General features: G+C 37.5%; 1 protein-coding gene across 3 annotated transcripts in view; it reads right to left on the minus strand.

Moving 5' to 3' along the window:
- The window catches only part of CNTLN (centlein), a 341,713-nt gene that overhangs the window by 78,835 nt on the left and 245,461 nt on the right, over positions 1-17,417 (minus strand). For all 3 annotated transcript variants that reach the window (XM_055577973.1, XM_055577972.1, XM_055577974.1), the window contains one exon: positions 13,394-13,571. In XM_055577973.1, coding sequence (XP_055433948.1) covers positions 13,394-13,571 — 178 coding nt within the window. The remainder of the gene's footprint in view (positions 1-13,393; positions 13,572-17,417) is intronic.

The following is a 17,417-nucleotide window of genomic DNA, read 5'->3' on the forward strand; positions in this document are numbered from 1 at the left end:
AAGAGAGAAGTTTCCAAATATCAGGAAACACTCACTGGCGAATCTGTGGCGAGCTTTGGAACCTCAGAGGGCAACATAACTGGGAGGAAAAATAAATAAATAATTAAAACTCACAGATTACGTGCCCAACGGTAACTCCCCCAGCGGAGAAGCAGCGCAGATGCCTGCACCCGCCACTAGCAAGCGGGGGCCGGGCAGGGAGGCGCGGGCTGCATTGGTTAGTGTAAGGACCGGGCCTGAATGCCCCAAGGGCAATCTGAGGGAACTAACTTGGGATAGCAAACCAGACTGTGGGATAGCTACCGGAGAAAAGCCCTAACCTAAGACACTGTCAGGCCCGCTCACAGAACAAAGGACTGATCAGAGCTAGCCCAGCCCATCCCCCTGTCTGGTGACAGGCAGGCGAGGGCATCCAGAGCCAGAAGGGGGCAATCACGGCCCCAGAGAGTCATTATCTACCAAATTGCAAGCAGGCTTCATTGCTAACCAAGACTTCTTGGGATTCTGGAGAATCAACATCCGCCTGAGAAGGTGTGCCGGTTGTACACCAGAAAACCGAGCAGCAGGGACGGGGAAGGTGATAAATCGCAGCGAACACGCTCACCAAACACCTCATCACCTGAGCTGCTCAGACATGGGAAGGGCACAAAACGCAGGCACAACTGAGTCTGCACCTCTGAGGACTACCCAAGTGCCTGAACCTGAGCCGCTTAGACCTGGGAGGTGCATACAACCCAAGGCTGGCCTCAGACAGTTCCCGGCAGAGCAACCTAGAGCCTAAGCAGTGTAGACAGGGACAGCACACACGCTGTGAGCGGGGGCAAACACAATGTGGTCAAGACACTGCGAGCACACGCCAGTGTTATTTGTTTGCAGCGTCCCTCTCTTCCCCTCAGCAAGACTGAACAAGTGAGCCTAAAAAAGTGTCCACCACCGCCCCCTTGTGTCAGGGCAGAAATCAGACACTGAAGAGACCAGCAAACAGAAGGAGCTAAAACAGAGGGAGCCTCCTTGGAAGTGACAGGTGCAATTGATTAAAACCCTGTAGTTAGTACTGATTACATAGGAAGGGGCCTACAGATCTTGAGAAATATAAATCGGATCAAGGAACTATCTGAAAATGAACTGACCCCACACTACCCACAACAACACCAGAGAAAGTCCTAGATATATTTTTACTATTTTTACTATAATTCTTTAATTAAAAAAAATTTTTTTTATTTTTAAGTCCTCTATTTCTCCTTGAATTTTCATTTTTATAACCTATTACTTTGCAAAAAAAAAGAGAAACCCTACTTTTTAAAGCAAACTTCATATATATATTTTATAATTCTTGTGACTTTGTTTTCTTTTTTTTTTCTTTATCTTGTATTTTTGAAAATCCAACCTCTACTCTAGATTTTTAATCTTTGCTTTTGGGTATGGGTTGAATGCCCCAACCAAAAGAAAAGACTGGCTGAAAAGATACAAAAACAAGACCCCTACATATGTTGTCTACAAGAGACCCACCTCAAAACAAGGGACACATACAAACTGAAAGTGAAGGGCTGGAAAAAGATATTCCATGCAAATAGAGACCAAAAGAAAGCAGGAGTAGCAATACTCATATCAGATAAAATAGACTTTAAAACAAAGGCTGTGAAAAGAGACAAAGAAGGACACTACATAGCGATCATAGGATCGATCCAAGAAGAAGATATAACAATTATAAATATATATGCACCCAACATAGGAGCACTGCAATATGTAAGACAAATGCTAACAAGTATGAAAGGGGAAATTAACAATTACACAATAAGAGTGGGAGACTTTAATACCCCACTCACACTCTTGGATAGATCAACGAAACAGAAAATTAACAAGGAAACACAAACTTTAAATGATACAATAGACCAGGACATTTCACCCCAAAACAATGAATTTCACCTTTTTCTCAAGTGCACACGGAACCTTCTCCAGGATAGATCACATCCTGGGCCATAAATCTACCCTTGGTAAATTCAAAAAAATTGAAATCATTCCAGGCATCTTTTCTGACCACAATGCAGTAAGATTAGATCTAAATTACAGGAGAAAAACTATTAAAAATTCCAACATTCCAGCCTCCAATATGGAGGCTAAACAACACACTGCTGAATAATCAACAAATCACAGAAGAAATCAAAAAAGAAATCAAAATATGCATAGAAACGAATGAAAATGAAAACACAACAACCCAAAACCTGTGGGACACTGTAATAGCAGGGCTAAGGGGAAGGTTCATAGCAACACAGGCACACCTCAAGAAACAAGAAAAAAGTCAAATAAATACCCTAACTCTACATCTAAAGCAACTAGAAAAGGAAGAAATGAAGAACCCCAGGGTTAGTAGAAGGAAAGAAATCTTAAAAATTAGGGCAGAAATAAATGCAAAAGAAACAAAGGAGACCATAGCAAAAATCAACAAAGCCAAAAGCTGCTTCTTTGAGAGAATAAATAAAATTGACAAATCATTAGCCAGACTCATCAAGAAACAAAAGGAGAAAAATCAAATCAATAAAATTAGAAGTGAAAATGGAGAGATCACAACAGACAACACAGAAATACAAAGGATCATAAGAGACTACTATTGGCAATTATATGCCAATAAAATGGACAACTTGGAAGAAATGGACAAATTCTTAGAAAAGTACAACTTTCCAAAACCGAACCAGGAAGAAATAGAAAATCTTAAAAGACCCAGCACGGAAATCAAAACTGTAATCAGGAATCTTCCAGCAAACAAAAGCCCAGGTCCAGACGGCTTCACAGCTGAATTCTACCAAAAATTTAGAGAAGAGCTAACACCTATCTTACTCAAACTCTTCCATAAAATTGCAGAGGAAGGTAAACTTCCAAACTCATTCTATGAGGCCACCATCACCCTAATACCAAAACCTGACAAAGATCCCACAAAAAAAGAAAACTACAGGCCAATATCACTGATGAACATAGATGCAAAAATCCTTTTAAGGATTGTTTTAAGGATTGTTTAAGGATTGTTTTAAGGATTGTTTAGGAATCCAACAACATATTAAAAAGATCACATACCATGACCAAGTGGGCTTTATCCCAGGGATGCAAGGATTTCTCAATATCCACAAATTAATCAGTGTAATACACCACATTAACAAATTTAAAAATAAAAGCCATATGATTATCTCAATAGATGCAGAGAAAGCCTTTGACAAAATTCAACATCCATTTATGATAAAAACTCTCCAGAAAGCAGGAATAGAAGGAACATACCTCAACATAATAAAAGCCATATATGATAAACCCACAGCAAACATTATCCTCAATGGTGAAAAATTGAAAGCATTTCCCCTAAAGTCAGGAACAAGACAAGGGTGCCCACTTTCACCACTACTATTCAACATAGTTTTGGAAGTTTTGGCCACAGCAATCAGAGCAGGAAAAAAAATAAATAAATAAAAGGAATCCAGATTGGAAAGAAGAAGTAACACTCTCACTGTTTGCAGATGACAGGATCCTCTACATAGAAAACCCTAAAGACTCCACCAGGAAATTACTAGAACTAATCAATGACTATAGTAAAGTTGCAGGATATAAAATCAACACACAGAAATCCCTTGCATTCCTATACACTAATAATGAGAAAATAGAGAAATTAAGGAAACAATTCCATTCACCATTGCAGCGAAAAGAATAAAATACTTAGGAATATATCTACCTAAAGAAACTAAAGACCTATATATAGAAAACTATAAAACACTGGTGAAAGAAATCAAAGAGGACACTAATAGATGGAGAAATATACCATGTTCATGGATTGGAACAATCAATATAGTGAAAATGAGTATACTACCCAAAGCAATCTATAGATTCAGTGCAATCCCTATCAAGCTACCAACGGTATTTTTCACAAAACTAGAACAAATAATTTCACAATTTGTATGGAAATACAAAAAACCTTGAATTTGAGAAAGAAGAATGGAACTGGAGGAATCAACCTGCCTGACTTCAGGCTCTACTACAAAGCCACAGTCATGAAGACAGTATGGTACTGGCACAGAGACAGAAATATAGATCAATGGAACAAAATAGAAAGCCCAGAGATAAACCCACACACCTATGGACACCTTATCTTTGACAAAGGAGGCAAGAATATACAATGGAGAAAAGATGATCTCTTTAACAAGTGGTTCTGGGAAAACTGGTCAACCACTTGTAAAAGAACGAAACTAGAACACTTTCTAACACCATACACAAAAATAAACTCAAAATGGATTAAAGATGTAAACGTAAGACCAGAAACTATAAAACTCCTAGAGGAGAACATAGGCAAAACACTCTCTGACATAAATCACAGCAGGATCCTCTATGAATATTAGAGGATATTAGAAGATTCCCACCTCCCAGAATATTCGAAATAAAAGCAAAAATAAATAAATAAATGGGACCTAATTAAAATTAAAAGCTTCTGCACAACAAAGGAAACTCTAAGCAAGGTGAAAAGACAGTCTTCAGAATGGGAGAAAAAATAGCAAATGAAGCAACTGACAAAGGATTAATCTCAAAAATATACAAGCAACTCCTGCAGCTCTATTCCAGAAAAATAAACGACCCAATCAAAAAATGGGCCAAAAAACTAAATAGACATTTCTCCAAAGAAGACATACAGATGGCTAACAAACACATGAAAAAATGCTCAACATCACTCATTATCAGAGAAATGCAAATCAAAACCACATGAGGTACCATTTCACGCCAGTCAGAATGGCTGCGATCCAAAACTCTACAAGCAATAAATGCTGGAGAGGATGTGGAGAAAAGGGAACCCTCTTACACTGTTGGTGGGAATGCAAACTAGTACAGCCACTATGGAGAACACTGTGGAGATTCCTTAAAAAACTGGAAATAGAAGTGCCATATGATCCAGCAATCCCACTGCTGGGCATACACACCGAGGAAACCAGAAGGGAAAGAGACACGTGTACCCCAATGTTCATCACAGCACTGTTTATAATAGCCAGGGCATGGAAGCAACCTAGATGTCCATCAGCAGATGAAAGGATAAGAAAGCTGTGGTACATATACACAATAGAGTATTACTCAGCCATTAAAAAGAATACATTTGAATCAGTTCTAATGAGGTGGATGACACTGGAGCCTATTATACAGAGTGAAGTAAGCCAGAAAGAAAAACACCAATACAGTATACTAACATATATATGGAGTTTAGAAATATGGTAACAATAACCCTGTATGTGAGACAGCAAAAGAGACACAGATGTATAGAACAGTCTTTTGGACTCTGTGGGAGAGGGCGAGGGTGGGATGATATAGGAGAATGGCACTGAAACATGTATAGTATCATATGTGAAACGAATAGCCAGTCCAGGTTTGATGCATGATACAGGATGCTTGGGGCTGGTGCACTGGGATGACCCAGAGGGATGGTATGGGGAGGGAGGTGGGGGGGGGTCAGGATGGGGAACATGTGTACACACATGGCAGATTCATGCTGATGTATGGCAAAACCAATACAATATTGTAAAGTAATTAGCCTCCTATTAAAATAAATAAATTTATATTAAAAAATATATAAATCCTAACAATAAAATATATCATCTTGTTTAAGAATTTATTGCCAGGGAAACAGGAACAATATCAATCTAGAAAATTATTTCTTTAAATAAAAGAACCTTTTTCAAAAAACCCAATTCAATTGAAGGAAAGTAAAAATTTAACTGATTGTTATTCTGACATTGAGCCATATATTTTATATTGACAGACATATACGTTATACTAAATTATACATGGGCTTCCTTTGTGGCTGAGTGATAAAGAACCCACCTACCAATATATAAACCATGTCCTTAAAGTAAAAAAACTGATTTATTAACACAAATACCATAGACTCCTAAGATAGGAACTTCCTTTAAAATAAATACTTTCCTATAAATGAAATATGTTTCATTTCTCAAGGTATTTTTATTTTTCATTTTTATTTACTTGATTTTAAATTAGTTAATCAATTCTTTAATCATTAAGACTCAATTAATATTATGTGCTGGTCATGTACTGACTACTGTAAAAAGATCCAAATCAGAACTACCAAATTACCAATACTAGTTACCATGTATGTGGGCTAAGTTGCTCACTAACTAGTGTCCCCCTCTTGCGACCCCATAGACTATAGCCTACCAGGCTCCTCTGTCCATGGGATTTTCCAGGCAAGAATACTGGAGTGTGTTGCCATTTCATTCTCCAGTTAGTTACCTTCAGATCAGATCAGATCAGATCAGTCCCTCAGTCGTGTCCAACTCTTTGCGACCCCATGAATCGCAGCACGCCAGGCCTCCCTATCCATCACCAACTCCCAGAGTTCACTGAGACTCACGTCCATCGAGTCAGTGATGCCATCCAGCCTTCTCATCCTCTGTCATCCCCTTCTCCTCTTGCCCCCAATCCCTCCCAGCATCAGAGTCTTTTCCAATGAGTCAACTCTTCGTATGAGGTGGCCAAAGTACTGGAGTTTCAGCTTTAGCATTGTTCCTTCCAAAGAAATCCCAGGGCTGATCTCCTTCAGAATGGACTGGTTGGATCTCCTTGCAGTCCAAGGGACTCTCAAGAGTCTTCTCCAACACCACAGTTCAAAAGCATCAATTCTTCGGCGCTCAGCCTTCTTCACAGTCCAACTCTCACATACATACATGACCACTGGAAAAACCATAGCCTTGACTAGACGAACCTTTGTTGGCAAAGTAATGTCTCTGCTTTTCAATATGCTATCTAGGTTGGTCATAACTTTCCTTCCAAGGAGTAAGCGTCTTTTAATTTCATGGCTGCAGTCACCATCTGTAGTGATTTTGGAGCCCAGAAAAATAAAGTCTGACACTGTTTCCACTGTTTCCCCATCTATTTCCCATGGAGTGATGGGACCAGATGCCATGATCTTCGTTTTCTGAATATTGAGTTTTAAGCCAACTTTTTCACTCTCCACTTTCACTTTCATCAAGAGGCTTTTTAGTTCCTCTTCACTTTCTGCTATATGGGTGGCGTCATCTGCATATCTGAGGTTATTGATATTTCTCCCGGCAATCTTGATTCCAGCTTGTGTTTCTTCCAGTCCAGTGTTTCTCATGATGTACTCTGCATATAAGTTAAATAAACAGGGTGACAATATACAGCCTTGATGAACTCCTTTTCCTATTTGGAACCAGTCTGTTGTTCCATGTCCAGTTCTAACTGTTGCTTCCTGACCTGCATACAAATTTCTCAAGAGGGAGATCAGGTGGTCTGGTATTCCCATCTCTTTCAGAACTTTCCACAGTTTATTGTGATCCACACAGTCAAAGGCTTTGGCATAGTCAATAAAGCAGAAATAGATGCTCTTCTGGAACTCACTTGCTTTTTCCATGATCCAGTGGTTGGTATCAAATTAACTGGACCTAAAATTAAAAAGAGGCTTCCATTTCCAGTGTTACTACTCATGAGAAATCCAGAAATATACTTTGAAGTAAGCACACTTAAATCATGTTTTAAATGTGACAAAGTGTTACGGTAAATTCTGAGGCCAAAAATAAAGTAAAGCAAGAATTCAGAGGGATTTCCCTGGTGGACCAGTTGTTAGGATTCTGCGCTTTCACTGCTGGGGTCCTGGGTTTGATCCCTGGTTGGGAAACTAAGATCCTACAAGTCGTGCGTTGCAGCCCAAACAAACAAATTCAGAGTCAAGCAATAAGCAAAGTGGCCAGCAAAATACAGGCCAACTGATAATCCTTTTTGATCTTTCAGTTCAGTCGTTCAGTTGTGTCTGACTCTGCATCCCCAGCAGGACAGGCTTCCCTGACATCACCAACTCCTGGAACTTACTCAAACTCATGTCCATCGAGTCAGTGATTCCATCCAACCATTTCATTCTCTGTCGTCCCCTTCTCCTCCCAACTTCAATCTTTCCCAGCATCAGGGTCTTTCAAATGAGTCAGTTCTTCACATCAGGTGGCCAAAGTATTGGAGTTTCAGCTTCAGCATCAGTCCTTCCAATGAACACTCAGGACTGATTTCTTTTAGGATGGACTGGTTGGATCTTCTTGCAGTCCAAGGGACTCTCAAGAGTCTTCTCCAACACCACAGTTCAAAAGCATCAATTCTTCAGTGCTCAGCTTTCTTTACAGTCCAACTCTCACATCCATACCTAACTACTGGAAAAACCATAGCTTTGACTAAACGGACTTGTATTGGCAAAGTAATGTGTCTGCTTTTTAATATGCTGTCTAGGTTGGTCATAGCTTTTCTTCCAAGGAGTAAGCGTCTTTTAATTTCATGGCTGCAGTCACCATCTGCAGTGATTTTCGAGCCCCAAAAAATAAAGTCAGCCACTGTTTCCACTGTTTCCCCATCTATTTGCCATGAAGTGATGAGACTGGATGCCATGATCTTCATTTTGTGAATGTTGCGCTCTAAGCCAACTTTTTCACTCTCCTCTTTCACTTCCATCAACAAGGCTCTTTAGTTCTTCTTTGCTTTCTGCCATAAGGGTGGTGTCATCTGAGTATCTGAGGTTACTGATATTTCTCCCAGCAATCTTGATTCCAGCTTGTGCTTCATCGAGCCCAGCGTTTCTCATGATGTACTCTGCATATAAGTTAAATAAGCAGGGTGACAATATACAGCCTTGACATACTCCTTTCCCAATCTGGAACCAGTCTGTTATTCCATGTTCATTTCTAACTGTTGCTTCTTGATCTGCGCACAGATCTTCAAACTCATTTAAATAGCAACACAGGATGTAGGAGGAAAGGCAAGTCTAGGCTCCAACTCCAGATGAGAAATCTGAGGTCACAATGCTAGGGCACTACATATAGCTAAAGCCTGTATATCTTCTTTATTCTTGAGTAGTATTCTATAGTATGGATTAACTATTCAGCTATTGAAGAAAATTGTTTTGTTGCCGTTTGTAGCTATTGAAAGAAAGCTGTTATGACCACTCATGTACAGATGTAACTGTTTGGGGTAAACATAAATTTAATTTCTATGAGATAAATGTCCAAGAGTAAGATGGCTGGATTGTATGGGAAGCATATACTTTCTTTAAAAGAAACTACCAACTGCTTCCAAGAATGCTGTACCACTTTATATTCACAGTACTATATGAGAGATATCCTAGTACTATATGAGAGATCCAATTTCTCTGCATTTGTCAGCACTTGGTATTTTTTAATTTTAGCTGTTCTAATAGATGTGTATCTTATCAGGGTTCCAATCTCTATTTCCCTAATGGTTAATGATGTTGAACATCTTTATATGTGCTTATTTGCTATCCATTTATTCGTTTCTGTGAAATGTCTGTTCATGTCTTTTGCCTCTTTTCTAATTGAATTATTTTTCTACTGTTGAGCCTCAATAAAAATCCTTATATATTCAAGATATCAGTGTTTTGTCAAATATATGGTTTTATAAATACTTCCTCCTGGTCTGTATCATGGTGTTTTTTTGTTTAACCCCCTTCACAGGGTCTTTCACAAAGGCAAAGTTCTTAATTTTGATGAAGTTTAATCTACTGGTGTTTTCTTTTAAGGACCATGTTTTTGATAACATGTATAAAAACTCTTCAGCAAGTTCTAAGTTTAAACACTCTAAGATTTTCCCTTATGGTTTCTTCTTAAAGTTTTATCTTTTCATCACTATCTGTGATTTATTTCAAGTTAATTTTTGTATAAAGTGTGGGGTTTAGGTTCATTATTTTTTTTTTGCCTAGGGATCTCCAATTTTTCCAGCACTACTTGTCTCCTCTAGTGAACTGTTTTACACCTTTTTCAAAAATCAGTTATTTTTCATACTCGTAAATCCATTTCTAGGTTCTCTATTTCATTATGTAAGTGTTAAACCTTTCTTCCCCTCCTGGGGGATGCTTGGTATCACCAGTCTTGACATTAAATTGAGTGGTGGGCACTGATGACATCCTTTGTGGTGGGAACACAAAGCTGTTATTTTTTTGTTAAAATTTCCATTTGGTTCTATTTTATATCTTCTATTTCTTTGATGAGAATTTCTACTTCATTCTTGAGATGTTCTAGTTTTTCATTGTTTCAAGCCTGTTTGTAAATGCTTCTTGAAGCATTTTTAATGATAGTTACTTTAAACTACTATCATACAGTTTGAATGGCTGTGTCAGCTTGCTGTTAGCTTCTCTTGCTATCTTTTTTTCATACAAGTTGAGGTGTTTCTGGTTGCTAGGTATGATGAATGATTCTGAATTATATTCTGGACATTTTAGGTGGTGTATTCCTTAGTACTTCCCAGCTGGGGATGGAAGTCCAGTCTCTGATGATATCCTGGTTGGTAAGGGGCACCTCATTATCACTGGGGGTGAAAGCTCGGGCTCCCCAAAGACCTCTGCTGATACCACCTTGGTTGGGAACTGGAGCATGATCTTGTTTCTGTTCCTCACTTGGCCTCTCTTCACATAGTGGAGAGGGTATGGGAGGCTTTATAGATACGGGAGGTTATGAAAGTCCCCAACTCTGCACTTGACCTCTGAAATTGAGAGAAACTCTGTTAGGAAAGGAAAGGGCCATCTCTTCATTGCTGGATACAGATGGATGTCCAACTCCCTGTGTGACCTCTAATGGCATAAAGGGAAGAGCCATTACCAATGGCTCTTCAATGGGTCCTGAAAGGAGAAGAAGGCATGCCTTCTTACAGCTAAGTGAGATAAAAGTGTGTGTTCCTTACTAGGTCTTTACTGGTTGAGGGTAGAGGTAGGATTGCAATTTTTTCCATGGTGTTTGGCTAGGGTAGGGCAGTTATTATGTAAAAGTTTTCTGTTTTACTGGGCTGTCCATTTCCTGGTTCTTTGACTAGAGAGAACCGGGTTTTATAGGGGGCTTCTATCATCTGACCAACTGGCCTTTCCAAGTTGCAAATTTCTTCAGCATCCAGGCCAGGATATACGAGGCAAAATGAAAACCCAGAGACCTCACTAACCAGGTTGTTCCTCCAATTCTGAGATCCCTACTTGGTGTGTCTCCTCTCCACTTTTCAGAATCTTCTCACTGTTTTATTATTAATTTATATTGATAGAGTCCCTATCAAAATCCCAAAGGTTTGTTTGTGAGAAGCTGATTCCAAAGAACAAAGGACCAAGAATACTGAAGGGACTCTTAAATGAAAACAAGATGGGAGACTTGTTCTATTATCAATTAAGACTACTATAAAATAACAGTGATGAGACAGTATGATATAGATGAATATAGTGATGGAACAGAAGAAAAAGTCTAGTTACATACCCACATGTATATGCACACCTGATTTACAGCAAAGGTGGTGCTACTGCACAGAGTGGGGGAAGTGTAAAACCGAATCCCTATCATTCACCATATGTAAATATCAATGCCAGACACAGAGGTCACACTCAAAACAGTAAATCAGACAATACAGAAACAGGCAACAAGGTAGTAGAAAAATACTGAAGTCGAAGTAGGTAAAAAATTTATAGAGAGCATAAAACAGTATTATTCATACAGGAAAAAATTATTAAATTTGACCACATTAGAATTATGATGTTTTATTCCCCAAAAGATTCCACTAAAAAGAGTGAAAGGGCACAGGATGGCATAGGGCAGAATATAGGATAAACAGAAGAATCATATGTAGTATACAAAAGAACTCCAGATGAATAAGGAAAAGACAGACAATTCATTTGTAAAGCGGGAAGCACTTAAGGAAGCAATTCACTGAAGAACTCCAAATGAATAATAATTAAAAGAAGTAGTATTCAACACCTTATTAGTAATCATAGAACATAAATTAAACTCACAATAATATACCTCAATATACAAACAAAAGTGGCTGAAATAAGAAGGACTAACATAACACAGGTTGATAAGAAGCACTAAAAATGTTCATAGCCTGCTAGGGTACGCAACAAATTGGTACAGCACTTTGGAAAACAGTATCACCTAAGATCTTAGAAACACAGAATCTATGGTGCAGTAATCCTACCCCTAGGCATTTCATTGTAGAAATGCCCATACTTGTGTTTACAAGAATATTCATTGTAACATCATTTACAAGAAATCCAAACTGAAGCAACCCAAAATTCAGTAGTAGAATGGGTATATAAACTGTGATATATTCCGATAGTGAAATAATATACAACAATAAAAATGAACATATCCCCCATAATACTGAACAAAAAGGCCAGAGACAAAATAAAATATAGATTCCATAAAGTTCAAAAACAGGCAAAATTAACCATAATGTTAGGAGAGATAAAACAATAAAGAAAAGAAGGGGAGTGACTAAAATTAAGATAATGGTTACCTTGGAAGTAAGTGAGCAGTTCTAGTATTTGCCAAATACAATTGGTACAATTTGACCAACTATAATTTTCTGACTCCCAACAATGTACATAGATCTATTCAAAGTAGTTTATACTACGTTCATTTATTTTATGAATAGAATTATGAGTTTCTTTTATTTATAAATTCATTAAGCTGTACATAATCAACTTCAGTTACACAAAAATTCCAACCAAATAATGTATAGCAAAATAGATTTCTTTAAAAACTATTTCTCAATGAACCACTCAATCAGCAGGTACTTAGCATATAATTTTTCATCTAATCTTTATTATGGTAGTAACTAAGATAAACTTTAGTCATTCTTGAGTTTTTTGCTCCAAAGTTCTGGCAAGATCTCAAAAAATAAACAGCTTTAGACAAGGTTTTTAAAGAACCTTACAGGTTAATTCAAGCTAATCTTTTTTAAAAAACAAAATAAAATTATCTTTTCTTAGTTTTTCACTGATCTATGCCAAATAGTAAACCTTTAATGACATGATATATCAGTAATAAGAATTACTGAATAAGTTGTCTTAGAAGATTAATATTTTAAGACTTAAAATATATTGGGGAATAAAATACATTAGCATGCAATAAGAAATAAATCAGAAAAATAAAATAAATACATTGGGCAGTATGTATTTATTTGTACATGTATATACATTACCTAATGTATTTATATTAGGTAGAAATTAGAAATTCAAAGATTTAGTCAGACTAAATTTGTTATTATGAAAGCTAATATAAAAACAGAAATTTCTTCTCTTTGTATATTTTCTGTACCTGATAATAGTAATGAACTTATTATCACATCTATTTCTGGCTGAAATACTTTAAGATTTATATTTAGGAAAATTATATCTACTTACATTTTTATCTATGCAAAAGATTTTTTAACAAATTAGTACTTGAAAATTATTTAAAAGTGAGTATTTTCACTGCATATTACAAAGAAAACAATTTTTAAGGATTCACATTAAATCACTGGCAAGAAAAACTGATTCAAGTTATGACACGAGATGAAATTAAAAAGTCTATAATTAATCAAAACTGTTATATACCTTTGGGGTCTTGTCCTCTACATTTGGATATATCTGTACTATTTCTTTTCCTTGCATTTGGCTGTCCTCCGTTTGGTCACGTTCTTTCTGGTCTTGTCTGTCTTCTGTTGGACTTATTTTTTGGGATGTTTCTACAATAATTGTTCCCAAATTTCGTAAGTTCTGTGTTTCAGAATCACTAATTTTGGAAAAAGGGGGAGACATAAAACCCAAGAAGAATTGTTAAATGTACCTCTTTTAAGTTCAAGACTAAATAATAACACAAGGTTCATATATATACATATAGCTGTAAATTTAATTTGAACATTTACTAGTTCTCATTGTTAAGAGAGAGTTAGTCTAAATATATTGAGAGAAAATTTGTGTAAATAGATTTTACTAAATTATAAAATCTCATCAAGAATTTAGATTATGTAATATCACATGCTTGCCAGCATCACTTCTATAGTATTTCTCTAAGTGTAAAACTCAGGAAGCACATGTTTTGATATGTTCAAGGTTAGAACACTCACTACTTTCTGAGCCAGGGCAGAAAGTTTTAATAGTTTCTAACAGAAAGGAAAGTTTTCTCTTAGTGTAGGACAAAATTTGAATCTCTGAGCCATTCACCCCCTGATCTTAGTTCTATCTCTTATGAGTAGTCATCATTTAATAAAATACTTAAGGAAATCCTTGCCGTTGGGTAGCTTTCATCCTAGTGGGGTGGGGGTACAAGTAAGAAATAAGAGGATTAAGTTTTACACACAGTGTGTGTCAATAGTTTGAAATAGTACGTTAATAGTTTGTGTAAAAAAAATAAAGGGAAGAAGATTAGAAGTACTAGTGTTAATGTTGACTAGAAATCTAAGTCCAATCCCTTTTCTACATGGATGATCTATTTGGACATAGAGCACTGAAGAATTGATAATTTTGAAGTGTGGTGTTGGAGAAGACTCTTGAGAGTCCTTGGACTGCAAGGAGATCCAGCCAGTCCATTCTAAAGGAGATCAGTCCTGGGTGTTCTTTGGAAGGAATGATGCTAAAGCTGAAACTCCAGTACTTTGGCCACCTCATGTGAAGAGTTGACTCATTGGAAAAGACTCTGATGCTGGGAGGGATTGGGGGCAAGAGGAGAAGGGGACTACGGAGGATGAGATGGCTGGATGGCATCACCGACTCGATGGACATGAGTTTGGGTGAACTCCGGGAGTTGGTGATGGACAGGGAGGCCTGGCGTGCTGCAATTCATGGGGTCGCAAAGAGTCGGACACGACTGAGCGACTGAACTGAACTGAACTGATATGACACCAGCAACAGTGGTTTCTCTAAGAAAAACATCTCTAGCTTGATCTAATATTCTTAACATAAATGTTTTTGAGATGCTTTCCCATCCTGATCCCTGTTGAAAGAACACCAGCTTATTCTGATGGACCATTATGTCCAGAATTTAATTTCATATTTCAGGTGTACTATGAGAAGTCCTGATAGATGCAGACTAAATTTGTGTAAGCTTTTCCAGCATGCATTATGAACTGAGACATAAAGGATTTAACAAAACCCCCTAAAATATTTTTACATACATTAAGTCTCATATTTTTCCCACTGTATAGCTGAAAATTAGGCATTTTATAGCCAAGTATAGGACCCTATCATCTTTTGGATAACTATATCTTCCCAGTCTATTGTGATCTGTGGGGATTTTGATTCTATTTTGTAATGTATTTTCCAGCCCTTTCACTGTCTCTTTTTCCACAGATTTGATAAACATGTTTTGCTGAAATTCTGCTTTTCTTCTTCAAAGTATTAACAACCCCTGCTGATTGTTACCCATCAAGATAAAGGTAATTCGTATATTGGGACCCACAAAATGCAAGTTGTCCCAGTGGCCTGGCCCAGTCAGTAATCAAAACCAAATTTATCATCAAAACATTAATGCAAAATACATCACTGTCAAGGAAATTTAACATACACCAATCACAATCCCCCAACCCAGCTTCAGCTAGTTTACCTTACCCACTAGCCTTAAAAGAAAATCCCTGATCTTCTAGTCAGTCATGTTCTGTTTCTGCTTGGCCTCTTCTTACTGTTGCTGTTTAGTCGCTAAGTTGTGTCCAACTCTTTTGCCATCTCATGGACTCTAGCCCACCAGGCTCCTCTATCCATGGGATTTCCCAGGAAAGAATACTGGAGTGGACTGCCATTTTCTTCTCCGGGGGATCTTCCTGACACAAGGATCAAACCCATGTCCCCCTTATTGCAAGCAGATTCTTTACCACTGAGCCACCAGAGAAGCCCTGGCCTCTTCTAAAGTGCTTTAAAACTCCCTCTTGCCTCAAATCTCTTAAAGAGTCCTCCACAGATTGTTAGGCACTGGACTCCCCTAATCTGTGCTTGTTCCCCACACTTGTTACTAAATTGTATTTTTTTTTTTGTTATTTGACATCATGCTTTTGTAATGCTATACAATAATAGGAAACAAATATTAATAAGGTAATGATGATATCGGAGAAGGCAATGGCACCCCACTCCAATATTCTTGCCTAGAAAATCCCATGGACAGAAGAGCCTGGTAGGCTGCAGTCTATGGGGTCGCTCAGAGTCGGACATGACTGAGCGACTTCACTTTCACTTTTCACTTTCATGCATTGGAGAAGGAAATGGCAACCCACTCCAGTGTTCTTGCCTGGAGAATCCCAGGGTCAGGGGAGCCTGGTGGGCTGCCGTCTATGGGGTTGCACAGAGTCGGACATGACTGAAGCGACTTAGCAGCAGCAGCAGCAATGATGATATAGTATCATACAAATATATAAAGGACCAAGCTCTATTTTCCTCACTATCCAAGTTAAATTTTTTATATTTCAGACAATGAAAATCTAAAAGAAATATTTGGGTTGGCCCAGAAGTTTGTTCAGGTTTTCCATAAGACAAGCATTATGGAAAAATCTGGATGAAGTTTTTGGCCAATCCAATACAATATTCTGAAATCCTGAAGCTTCATTTAGGATTTCTAATAGTTTGAGAATTCTTTGCATTTGAGTGATTCCTAAGATTGTTCTGTCAGGCAGGAAATGTAATATAATCCTTACAGTGTAAAACTGAGTTTCACTGCTAAATAATTTAAAATGACGACCCCTATATTTTAATAGATATGGTGATACATCTCCTAAAATACACGACCTTCTGATATGCATTAAGAAGACAAAATTGAACTGAGTGTATTTCTTAACTTTCATGTATTTATTCACCTATACATACACATGAGTAAATATGTACCACTATATTATGAAGTGTGGTAGTACCCACTTATGAGATATAATTAGTAGATGAAACCAGAATTTCCTGGAAGACATTGATAAACACTTAGTGGGTTTTAAGCCAAGTAGGATTTTATCTCTAATTGCTTTTGAAAACATGGAAGAAAACCTTAGAAGAGATAACAAAGAAGTAGGAATGCAGATTTGGTCTTTCTAACTACTTTTGTAAATTTGTTTCTGAGTTTTTCACCTGCATAAAGACCAGAGGCATGACCAATGTTCATTTAAAACACTGGTTCCCAAACTTGTCTGCATATTGGAATCAGCTGCAGAGACTCCAAAACTACTGAAGCTTGTATCTCGCTCCAGAAGTTATGATTTAATTGTTCTGGGATGTGGCCTGAGCTTTGGAATTTTTATAAGATCCCCAGGTGATTCTAATATGCAAACAAGTTTGAGAACTGCATTTTAAAATGATTCACTTCTATGTCTAAAAAACCTATCCAGAAACATCTCAAATCTAAAACAGACCACGACTGTAGATTTAAAAAAAAACTTAGGAAAATAAAAGGAAATATATGCTGCTATAAAACAAGACAGAATTACAGAAAATTGTTCCAGGTGTTTGTTAGCAATTCTGGCAACACTAAATGTCCCTATTATTTAGGTATAAAAAGAGGTGTTCTATCATCCATTTACCTTTGTGGTTTTACCGACATGCTTCAAGTGTGTCTGTGAATGGATAGCCAGGGGTAAAGGAAAGAAATATTATAGATTTTTAGTATTCCCTT

This window comes from Bubalus kerabau, chromosome 4, assembly GCF_029407905.1.
Source record: "Bubalus kerabau isolate K-KA32 ecotype Philippines breed swamp buffalo chromosome 4, PCC_UOA_SB_1v2, whole genome shotgun sequence".
Taxonomy (NCBI): domain Eukaryota; kingdom Metazoa; phylum Chordata; class Mammalia; order Artiodactyla; family Bovidae; genus Bubalus; species Bubalus kerabau.